We start from the raw sequence: 12,060 nt of genomic DNA, 5'->3' as shown, positions 1-12,060 counted from the left end.
TCCTAATTACAATAATTTGAAAACAAGGAGAATAATTCAAAAGGATAATTTCAACCTTTTTGGAATTTATGGCAAATATGTTGAATTCATAGATTGAAAAATTTTTTTTTAATTTTTTAACATTTATTTTTGAGAGAGCGATACAGAGCAAAAGTGCAGGAGGGGCAGAGAGACGCGGGGACACAGAATCCAAAGCAGGCTCCAGACTCTGAGCTGTCAACACAGAGCCTGACATGGGGCTTGAACTCATGGATGGCAAGATCATGACCTGAGCTGAAGTCGGATGCTTAACCGACTGAGCCACCCAGGCACCCCCATAGGTTAAAAATTCTTATTTGTTATAGCTTTATTCAAGACAGAGAACTCTAGATAGAGGATAAAAATTCATGGACATGTTCTTAGATAAATAAGGAGTAACTTAAATATCACAAAGAGGTCTGGATTTCATAAAGGATATCTACATATCTTTTTATATATCCTTTACTGAAGGATATATAACTTTGGTTTGCATTGCATCTCACACACACACACACACACACACACACACACACACACACACACCTGGCAGTTTAATTCAATGAGGATTTATTATTATCTACCATGTACTGAGTATTCTGTGTAAATAAACATGGAATGATACTGAAGAAAGTCAGGACTACTTAGACTATCCTCAGTATTTATATAACTTGAAATCTTGCCTAGATCAAGATATAGTTTTAAACTGATGAGTAAATGGGAACAACTTCACTGATTACAAAATCATTATTGAGGTTGTTACCACTTCTCATAGCATATACTGCAACTTTGTGTGAATCAAAAATTAGATTTTTATACTACAAACTTTTTGCCCTCATAAGAGTTGGAGAGCAGAGTGCAGGCTAGATTTCAGTACCCCCCCTCACCTGACCTCCCCAACACACACACTTCACTATCACCACATCTGGGTGCCCTTTTGTAGGGCATAATTTACACACTTGGGTGTTCGGTCCCAGATTTAGTTAAGCCTGTTCCACAGACCCAGCATTCTGTGAACAACTTGAAATTATATTAATGTTCAATGCACATTCAAAATGTGATACATAGATTTTTCTTACAGAGAAGAACTAAATCGTTAATCAGATACTCAGGACAGTACATTGTCCCCACAAACAGTTAGAAAATAACAGATTATAGGATCAAGCAATTGCATTTTTAAAAATGAAATTCATTACTTTATTAACTTAGCTGTATTCAAATTGTTTTGTCCTGGCAATAATGACATAAAGTAACAAATGCATAAAGGCAGTCATACTGTGGTGTCTGTTATAGGAAACTTTACAAGTTGTGAGTTTATGCAAAGGACTTGTAATGGCAAATGATAAAACTTGGAGAGAGGACTCTTCCTTTGGGTCTTGTACGTAGGAATTCTACACCAAACCCAAATGAGACAAGAAAATTGAAAGGAAAATTGCTTATTAATGGGATTGAATGACACAGCCTATGGATCTGTTTGATTTGGCGAGGCTCTAGAGATTCAAAATCATTTTAGAAAAAGTATTAACCATTAAAATTGTTTTTTACTTAAAAAAAAGCAACGACTACTTGTTTCAGCAAATTTAGTCTCAAAATTTTGTCTGTGTATCTCTAGCCACTTTACATAACGTTCACTTAAATTTTCTGCACAGAAATGCAACTAATCTTTTAAATGATGTTTTTCAGATAAGTGACAACAGCCGATGTCTACTTTTGTCAGTGATTGTTTCACTTAATAGGTGTGCATAGTATTAAGTACTGTTTCAAAAGATTTTCATTTGACACAGATGGAGGTATTGAATCTCTTTTCTGTAAATTTTTTCCTATAGGCTTATAAAAAAAAAAGTAAAGTATTTTTGTCTACTCCTGAATATGACCATTTGGGAGTGAACAGAAAGCTTTTCTCTCTCTCGGACCCACTTGGCTTTGCATGTTCAAAAAGGAGAGTGAAAAAAAAAAGACAGTGCAAGTGATTTTGAATGATTTTGACCTTAACTCGAGTCTTCCCTAAGATGTGCAGTCCTGTTTTCTCTTGTTCTTTTGACAGATGTAAGGGATTCTGCGTTGTGGACTGCATGATTCACTATGATTGACTTAGGCAGGGTGTGAATAGGGCTGCAAAGCAGGGGAGCACCGTTGAGCTTTCAAAGTGACAGACTGGTTACAGAATGATTGAAGAGGTGTATGTCCTAGCATGTATGTGATGGGCTTGGGGAGAAAAAAGGAGGGGCGGAGTGAAGGAACACATCACTTGTATTCATACTAGTTTCTTCTTTTTCATTGCATTACTGCCACAGTGTAAGGAGAAACATATAATTGAGATAATCTAGTTCAATCTCCTTTTCATGAGAGGAATGAAAGAAAATTTGTGAGAAACTATGGGACATTTCAATTTAAGACAATTGAATATATGTATACACAAATTTAAGACAAATAAATATATGTACAAACACACAAATAAGCACATAAAAACATGCCCAAGATCATTAATCATTAAGGAAATGCAAATTAAATTCACAGTTGCACTCCACTACATACATATTTAGAATGGAGGAAACTGAAGAATGACTATATTAAGTGTCTTAGTCAGTTTGGGTTACCATAATAAAGTGCCATAGACTGGATAGCATATAAACAATATACATTTATTTCCTCACAGTTCTGGACACTGGAATTCTGAGATCAGGGTGCCAGCAGGTCACAATCTAGTGAGGCTCTTCCTTTAGGTTGTAATTTCACATTGGACCTTCACATAACGGAAAGAGGGTGAGGGAGTTCTCTGGGGTTCCTTTTATAAGACTGCTAGGTAATCGCATTCATCAGGATTCTACCCTCATGATGTAATTCCCTCCCAAATGCCCTACTTCCTACTACCAGGACATTGTGAGAGAAGGTTGCAAAATATGAATCTGAGGGGAGCATAAACATTTACTGCATAACACCAAGTGTTCATGAATATCTGGAGGATCTGGATCTCTGATAGATTCCTGATGCGAATATAAATATATATTGTTTACATAATGGTACAAACACAGTGTGACAGTTTCTTAAATACAAATAAATTTACCACATGACCCAGTCATTCCACTCTCCTAGGTATTTAACCCAAATGGAAAGAAATTGTATATTCAAACAAAGATTGGTGCACAGAGTTTGCAGCAGCTTTCTTTATGTTAGCCAGAATTTGGAAGAAGCACATCAACAGGGAAATGAATAAAGAATTGTGGCATATCCATATATTGAAATCTTCTCAGCAATAAAAAGAAATGAAACCTTGATACACACAGTAGCATGGATGAATTTCTGTTAATGGTGATGACTGAAAGCAGTCAGACTGAAGCTCTATAATACTCTATCATGCCATTTATATAAAATACAACTAATTCAAGTGGAATTTATGTAATGACTAACAAGTTTATATGCAAACTAATTTGTAATGACAGAAATGAGTTAATAGTTTCCTATGAAGTAAGATGGGGAATCACCTTTTGTGAGGAATCACAAAAGATCATGAGAGAACATTTGGGAGTAATGGATCTGTTCGTTATCTCAATTGTGCTGACAATTTTATGAGACTATAAATAGGTCAAAACTTATTGAATTGTATGATCTAAATATATGGAATTTATTAGTGTATCAACTATACCTGCAAGATATAAAATTTATAAATTTGGGTAAAACTGGGTAAAGCTACATTGTGTTTTTAGAGATAATGGTAGTGTGGAAAATTTCTGGGGGAGAGGAGACTAAAGACAAGAGGGCCAACTATGTAGCATAATATTTTCCACTCCTAAAATCATTCAGTGGTGGGAGTGCTTATGATTCAATATGTAGTGAGCCACTTTCCTAAAATTCCATCTTAGTAATTATGGTGTGGGGACAGAATATGTGAGGTGCTGGTGACTCTTATGGGAGACATATTTTTAAATCTGTCATGCAGATAACCCTTCTTAATTAGAAAATGTTCAGAAATTCAAGTGTAGAGGGTTGACTAGACTAAGTAATTCCTTCAGATTTAAGTTTTCTTGGAATTCTCAGTCTGACCACCTAGAACTTTCCAAACTTTTAAGTACTCATTAGGTGAAAACCCAGGTCAAAAACACACAGAAACAATAATTCTAAAAATTATCCAAATCAGAAAACAAATGTCCGATTCAAACTTTTAAAACTCAGTTTCTGTTTTCATAAAGTTTCTAATGTTCTGATGGTTGTCTTTGGATGGATACCTATTTTCTGGCTGAAAAGGGCTAACACAGCTTCTAAGAACTTAGAATCATGTTCTTACTTCCTAGATCCTGATATATCTTTACTATAAACTCTAACTTTCAATGGTAAAGAACATAACAATATCTGGATTATAATTCTTGGTCAAATTGGGGCTTCTGTGGGGCTCTGTCAATTAAGCGTCTGACTCTTGATTTCTGCTCAGGTCGTGATGTCACTGTTCACGAGTTCACAGGCTCTGTGCTGACAGTGAGGAGTCTGGGATTCTCTCTCTCTCTTCCTCTCTATCTGCCCCTCCCCTTCTCACTTCCTCTCTTTCACTCTCTCTCTCTCTCTCTAAAATTAAATAAATAAATAAATAAATAAATAAATAAATAAATAAATAAAAACAATTCTTGGTCAAATTGAATTCCCATTGCAAAAATGCATATTCAAAAACAAAATTCTGAGGTATAAATGAAAGAGAATTTTTTCAATCAATAAACACCTGCTTTTTGAGCATCATCAGTTATGTTACAGACATGGGTGTTTAGCTGGGAATACCATAAAGAACAATATTAATAACTTGCTATAATAAGGGGAATTCTAGGTGGAGTTGATAAATCTGGACTTTAAGTAAGTGCCCTGTGTGATTCTGATCCAAAGATAAACAGATGATGTAGAGAAAAATTAATGTAAGGCATTCAGAATCAACAGTGCATTACATAGGAGGTGTTTCTTAGACATCTTGACACTTTAAGGACTTCTCTTAAAACTTGAGAGGGAAGCATAGCAAACTATGAACTCAGAATAACAACAACAATAATAATAACCACAAAGTGTTCATCTTGTATAAATAAGATATACTCTAATGACTTATAACTAGTCCCTGAACTCATATAGTGTATATACAATAGTGATTTTTTCAATTTATTAAAAATATTTTAGCATCTTTCTGGCCTTATCCAAAACTACTTTTCATTTAACTTAGTTTTCACAACTTAATTTTTTCTCCTACATTTTCTTTTCATTCTAATATGGAGTTCTTAAATGTCCTCTTTATTTTTTTTTTAAATCAATACAGTTACCTCCAGATATGTCTTTTTAGTGAAGTCTCCATTCAAATATTTTTCCATTCTTATAATCAGTTTGCTTGTTTACTTATTATTGAATTTTAAATGTTCTTTACATATTTTAATTGTAAGTGCTTTATCAAATATACAATTTAAAAATATTTTTCTTAGTCTATGTCTCTTTTTATTCTCTTAACAATGTCTTTATTTTTTAAATGTTTATCTTTATTTTTGAGACAGAGAGAGACAGAGCACAAGCAGGGGAGAGGCAGAGAGGGAGGGAGACACAGAATCAGAAGCAGGCTCCAGGCTCTGAGCTGTCAGCACAGAGCCTGACACGGGGCTCGAACTCCTCAACTGTGAGATCATGACCTGAGCTGAAGTCGGATGCTCAACTGACTGAGCCACCCAGGCGCCCCTTCACAATGTCTTTAGAAGAGCCAAGGTTACAATTTTATGAAGTCTAATTTTTCACATCTTTCTTTTAAATATCATGCTTTAGTGTTGTATCTAAAACGTCATTGCTTAACAAAGGGTCAAAAAGAACTTCTCTATTTTCTTATTGAAGATTTATAGTTTTGGGTTTCACATTTAGGACTATGACTTCTGTTTTCTTTTCTTGCTGGTTCAAGGAATAAATCAAAATTTTTTTGCTCAGCATATGAATATCCAATTCTTCCAACACCACTGGATGAAAAGATTACTATTTCTTCATGAATTACCTCTGTGCCTTTGTCAGAAATGAGATATCAATTTATGAGATAGTTTATTTCTGGACTCTGTTTTGTTCTCTTGGTCTATTTGTCAATTTTGATGCTAATTTCATGCTGTTGGTAATTGTAGCTTTAAAGTAAGTTAAAATCAAGTTTTGTTGCTCAACCAACTTTGTTCTTAAAGTTGTTTTGGCTATTATTGACTTTCCCAGCTAATGAGCAAGCTATATATCTCCATTTATTTAGGTCTTCTTTCATTTTTCTTAGCAACGTTTTGTTAATTTTCAGTGTACAGATTTTACATATTTAGTAATATTTATCCTTAAGTATTTCATGTTACCTTATACTGTTGTAACTTACACTGCTTCATTCGATTTATCTTCTCCTTCATTAAATTTTAATTACAATTTTTAATTGTTAGGACTTAGAAATGCAATTGATTTTTGTATATTGATCTTGTATCCTGCCATCTTGATAAACACATGTATTAGTTCCCATAGCTTTTTTTTTTTTAAAGGAAACAACATTTATTTGACTACAAGCAACTTTTTTTAAATTTACTTTATTATTTATTTATTTACTTTTTAATTTACATCCAAGTTAGTTAGCATATACTGCAACAATGATTTCAGGAGTAGATTCCCAATATCCTTTACCCATTTAGCCCATCCCCCCCTCCCACAACCCTTCCAGCAACCCTCTGTTTGTTTTCCATATTTAAGAGTCTCTTCTGTTTTCTCCCCTTCATGTTTTTATATTCTTTTTGCTTCCCTTCACATATGTTCATCTGTTTTGTATCTTAAAGTCCTCATATGAGTGAAGTCATATGATACTTGCCTTTCTCTGACTAATTTCGCTTAGCATAATACCCTCTAGTTGGATCCATGTAGTTGCAAATGGCAAGATTTCATTCTTTTTGATTGCCGAGTAATACTCCATTGCACATATATACCATATCTTCTTTATCCATTCATCCATCGATGGACATTTGGGCAATTTCCATAATTTGGCTATTGCCGATAGCGCTGCTAGAAACATTGGGGTGCGTGTGCCCCTTTGAAACAGCATACCTGTATCCCTTGGAATAATACCTAGTAGTGCAATTGCTGGGTCATAGGCTAGTTCTATTTTTAATGTTTTGAGGAATCGCCATACTGTTTTCCAGAGTGGGTGCACCAGTTTGCATTCCCACCAGCAGTGGGAATCCTCTTTTTCCACATCCTCGCCAGCATCTCTTGTTGCCTGAGTCGTTAATGTTAGCCGTCCTGACAGCTGTGAGGTGGTATCTCATTGTGGTTTGGATTTGCATTTCCCTGATGATGAGTGATACTGAGTATTTTTTCATATGTCAGCCATCTGGATGTCTTGTTTGGAGAAGTGTCTATTCATGTGTTTTGCCCACTTATTCACGGGATGATTTGGTTTTTTTGGGTGTTGAGTTTGATAAGTTCTTTATAGATTTTGGACACTAACCCTTTATCTGATACGTAATTTGCAAATATTTTCTCCCATTCCATCAGTTGCGTTTTAATTTTGCTGATTGTTTCCTTCACTGTGCAGAAGATTTTGATTTTGATGAGGTTCTAATAGTTCATTTTTGCTTTTGTTTCCCTTTCCTCTGGAGACGTGTTGAGTAAGAAGTTTCTGTGGCCGAGGTCAAAGAGGTTTTTGCCTGCTTTCTCCTTGAGGATTTTGATGGCTTCCTGTCTTACATTTAGGTCTTTCATTTGTTTTGAGTTTATTTTTGTGTATGGAGTGAGAAAGTGGTCCAGGTTCATTTTTCTGCATGTTGCTGTCCAATTTTCCCAGCACCACTTGCTGAAGAGACTCTTTATTCCTTTGGGTATTCTTTCCTGCTTTGTCAAAGATTAGTTCGCCATACATTTGTGGGTTCATTTCTGGGTTCTCTATTCTGTTTCATTGATCTGAGTGTTTGTTTTTGTGCCATCCCATAGATTTTATTTTTGTATACCCATTGAATTTTCTTTGTTGAAGCCATTTTATCTGTGGAAAAAAAGATGTTTCATATCTTCTTGTCACACTGGGGAAATTTTTCTCCTTTGTTTTTTTTATGTATGGTACTAGCTGGACCCTCCAGCACAATATTAAAAATAATTGGTGAGGGTGGATATCCTTGTTTTGTTCCTAGTCTTAGAGTGAAAGCATTCAGTCTCTCACAATTATATATGGTGTTAGCTGCATCAATTTTCATAGATACGCTTCATGAGGCTAAGGATGTTCCCTTCTATTCCTGATTTTCTGAGTTTTTAACAAGAATTAATGTTGGATTTTTGTCAAATGCTTATTTTCTGTCTATTGAGATAATCCTATGGTCATTCTTTTTTAATTGATAAATATGATGAATTAAATTGACTGTATTTTTGAATGTTAAACCCACTTTCATACCTGGGCTAACCCCTACTTGGTCATCGTATTTTCTTTTAAAGTCCTTTCCTTGTTTGTTACAAAGGTAAGGCTGACCTCATAGAATGTGCTGGGAAGAATTTCTTCCTGCTTAATTTTCTATCATAGATTGTGTAGAAGTGGTATTGTGTATTTTTAAAATATTGGATAGAATTCACCAGTGAAGTTATCTTACTCTCGAGTTTTCTTTATGAGAAAGTTTACTTTACAAGTTTAATTTCTTCAATGCATAAAAGCTATTTAGATTACCAATTTTTTTGAGTGAACTTTTATAGTTTGTCTTTCAAAGAATTCTCCCATTCTTCTATTTCATCTAAGTTGTTGAATATTGGCATAATGGACAAAATATCCCCTGTTCTCTCAAAGTCCTTTTTCTGAAATCTTTATATTTCTAGGTTTGAGAGGAGCAAACCTTATTTCTGCTTTGTCAGATGGTTTTCCCTTTAGGTTCTGTCACTAGAGGACGCTGGAAAGAGTGCAGTGGGAAGAAGGTTTTGCTCTGATATGTGCTTCCTACTTGCTTTCTCTTCCTGTTCAGTAACACCCACCAATACTTCTTCGCAGTTGACAGTTGATTCTAGCTTCCATTCTCCATCCCCACCCCGCTGTACTTACCCAACCAGGCTTGAAGCCTTCTAGGAACAACAGTACCACTTGCCTGATGCATGTTCCTCTGAGGTCTGTGTGTTAGGCCCACAGGGCATCTCTCTAACCTCAGAGACACCAGTCCTAGGCTGTTTCTCACAGGTCTGAATTTCTAGTCTAGGGGACCCCTCTTCTAAACCTCTAAGTTTTAAAAAAGTTTTGAAGTCTTTATTTTCCCAGACACAGGGCTGGTGCTGCTTCATCTTATAGCTACCTTATGACATTTATGTTATTGTAGCCAATTTGCCTTTTCTGTTGTTTAATACATTTTCTGTTGTTTTCTGTTGTTTAATACCTAATAATTGTAGTTAACAATTATTTCTATTACATTCTATTTTTTTTTTTTTGAACACAATGAATCGCTTTTATTTCGGTATGCATCCACATCTCAGCATTTAGTGGTCCTGAACAGAAAAGTGGAAAAACGCAGCAATTTGCCAGGAAGTCAAGCCCGCCAATTTCGGGGATCTGCTGTGCACACCAAGTTCTTTTTCAATCCCTGCTGAGGACCGTGAGAAACAGCAGCACCAAAACCAAAGTATGCACCGAATTCAAGGTTCTTTTTGTTCCAGTTGCCACATTCCAAACTAGACCCAAACGGATTGCAAGATGACCACATGAGAACCCTGTGTAAAACTTCTTCAATTTTTTAAAGCAAAAGCAATTACAGGAAAAGAAAATTCATTCAGAGGGATCGTGTGTGCTTACGAGTGTCTTCTGTGGCCTTTCTCCAAGTTTAACCACCAAGAACTTTGAGAGCTGGCAGGTGTGAGTACCCCTGGTGACTGTTCTTTTCACTTTATCAAAACCTGAGCTAAAAAACCGCATCAGCTGATGATGACAGCAGAGGGTGGCAGGGCTGAGGACACAATATTCATTCCCAGGCTGGTGGAGAGTGAGTAAATGTGGTTCCAAAACTAAATGAGGGAAGTCAGAGACTCTTTCCAACCTTACCTGATGGCTTCTGGCCAAAGCAAGGAAGTATTGTGGAAAGTGTTGGGTGGTGATGGTACAAAAAGGGAGTTGAGGAGGAGGAAGGAAAAAGCAGCACCCCTCGATTAAGGTGGGGGAGAAGATATGGGGAGAGCCCTGAATTCCTCACCAAAGGCCAATTTCAGAGGGGAGCAGAGGGGGTTACAATCTATGCTTCGGCCAAGGGTGGTGGTGGAAAGTGAAGAAGGGACAATGGCTTGGGGGGTGTGTGTGGTGGTAGAGGGCATCATTTAAGACTTAAAAAAAGCAGGGGTGCAGCTGGAGCACCCCCACACACCCAGCAGTAGTCCCACAGGCTGTGACCTGAAACCTTCACACCTACTCTAGCAAGCCACCCCAAGCTGGAGGGCTGTTGCAGGGAGGGAAGGAGGGAGGGAGGGAGGCAGGGGGAGGAGAAGGGGAGAAGGCAGAGACCCCAGGCCATGTAATCAGCAGCAAGGTGATTGTGTGATGTGTCTTTTCACAGTTGAGTTAGATGTGCCCCACCAGTTATGATGGGAACCAATTTAAATATACTTTCTTGATCCCAGAAGTTCAACTATGTGGACAGTGGTTACACTTGACAGGATGATTTGTTATAGCACAACTTATATATTTTAAATGGACAAAAAATTAGTATCGTTTACAGTATCTTAAGATAAATTGCCTTTGAATCGGAGCTTCCTTTCCAGTACTTTGAGGTCTACAAGACGTATCTAGAAAATTTACTACTGTGGAAAATGAAGACTGCTTAAATCGAATGGGGGGGAGGGGGAGGGCCTGTGGTTTTTCTTTTTGATTAATTGCTGTAACACTGTCCTTCAGGCGGCTGAGGGAGTTTCATGTTTTCTTTAGACATCATTAGGCACCAGAGCTCTTGCAGGATGACTTTGATGCTATATGAATTCTGCCATTTTGCTAGCACTGATATGGCTCTTGGGTCCACCACTCCATTAGAACTATTAACTCCATTCATATTAATTTTTGTTACAAATCTTACAAAGGGGGGTGCTTCTGGGTATTTAGGTCCACATTCTATTTTAAGGCTGTATATTCGGTTTTCATAAATTGTTCTTGGAGGCCCAATTATCATCCCTGTCCATCTTGTAAGTGTCATGTCTTCGTCATCTTCTAGACCCCAGCTAACTGTGCCATCTCCTACTCCTTTCTGGCCTTCTTCCAGTTCTTCCAACAGTCGAAAATTGCGAGGGACTTTTACTCCCGAGCCCGTGGTGGCTGCCATCTTGCGTCGCTGTCGCTCGAAGGCCGGCCCCCTATTTCTATTACATTCTATTTGTTAAAACAACTGGGATACTTTCTACTTTCTACCTACACCCTGATTAAACAAATAATTATATATTTATTTCTACTTTATTCAAATTCTGAATTAAGTTTCTTTATACTTGAATTATTTAGAAAACAAAGTTTAAGCAAAATAAAACATTTCTTTTAATTTGAATACATAGGCTTCTTAAATATGAGCATAAGGAAAGAAACACCTTGACAGTTTTCAAACTTTTGCCACTAGTATGACATATAATGCAATCTATAAGAACAACAACAAGAATTGTGAGTAAAAATGGTAAGTACACCTGCTTTATTAGTCTGGGTAAAGTACAGGCCAGACAACAGGCATACTTTAATGTCTTAAACATTAGAAATCCGAATCATATTAAATCAGATTCCCGAATTATTCATGAGATTTGATTTGAGGAATAAGACATGATGAGAAGAAAGAACTGCAATTGAGATATAGTCTGATTGTCTCAAATTTCCTTGTGATACCCATGAATTTGCTTATATTTGTGGGATTATTGCAAAAGCTTCGGCATTTGTTGCCTTTGTTTGTAACTTGGGATATTAGGAGATATAAAGGTAGCTTTATAATATTTTATTTCTTGCTCAGTTACTATATATTTTTTTACATGCCAGTCCCAGTGTGGGATTGTTTGGTATGGCAAATTTTATAGCGATACACACACACACACACACACACACACACACACACACACATATAT

At 36.5% G+C, this 12,060-nt stretch overlaps 1 protein-coding gene across 1 annotated transcript; it reads right to left on the bottom strand.

Annotated features, from left to right (window-relative positions):
* Positions 1–9,420: 9,420 nt before the first annotated feature.
* On the bottom strand, positions 9,421–11,310 carry LOC109266679 (ubiquitin-conjugating enzyme E2 variant 1-like). The gene has a single exon (XM_053893969.1). The coding sequence runs from the start codon at positions 11,283–11,285 to the stop codon at positions 10,842–10,844; it is 444 nt and encodes a 147-aa protein (XP_053749944.1). The 5' UTR covers positions 11,286–11,310; the 3' UTR covers positions 9,421–10,841.
* Positions 11,311–12,060: the final 750 nt, after the last annotated feature.

Source organism: Panthera pardus, unplaced genomic scaffold (assembly GCF_024362965.1).
Source record: "Panthera pardus isolate Hobbes unplaced genomic scaffold, ASM2436296v1 HiC_scaffold_11, whole genome shotgun sequence".
Classification (NCBI taxonomy): domain Eukaryota; kingdom Metazoa; phylum Chordata; class Mammalia; order Carnivora; family Felidae; genus Panthera; species Panthera pardus.
Note: the sequence above shows the minus strand (reverse complement) of the source record. Positions and strands in the feature narration are given on the sequence as shown.

Bases quoted from the DNA above. Each gene is read 5' to 3' on its own strand.
- LOC109266679 (XM_053893969.1), bottom strand. From the start codon at position 11,285: ATGGCAGCCACCACGGGCTCGGGAGTAAAAGTCCCTCGCAATTTTCGA.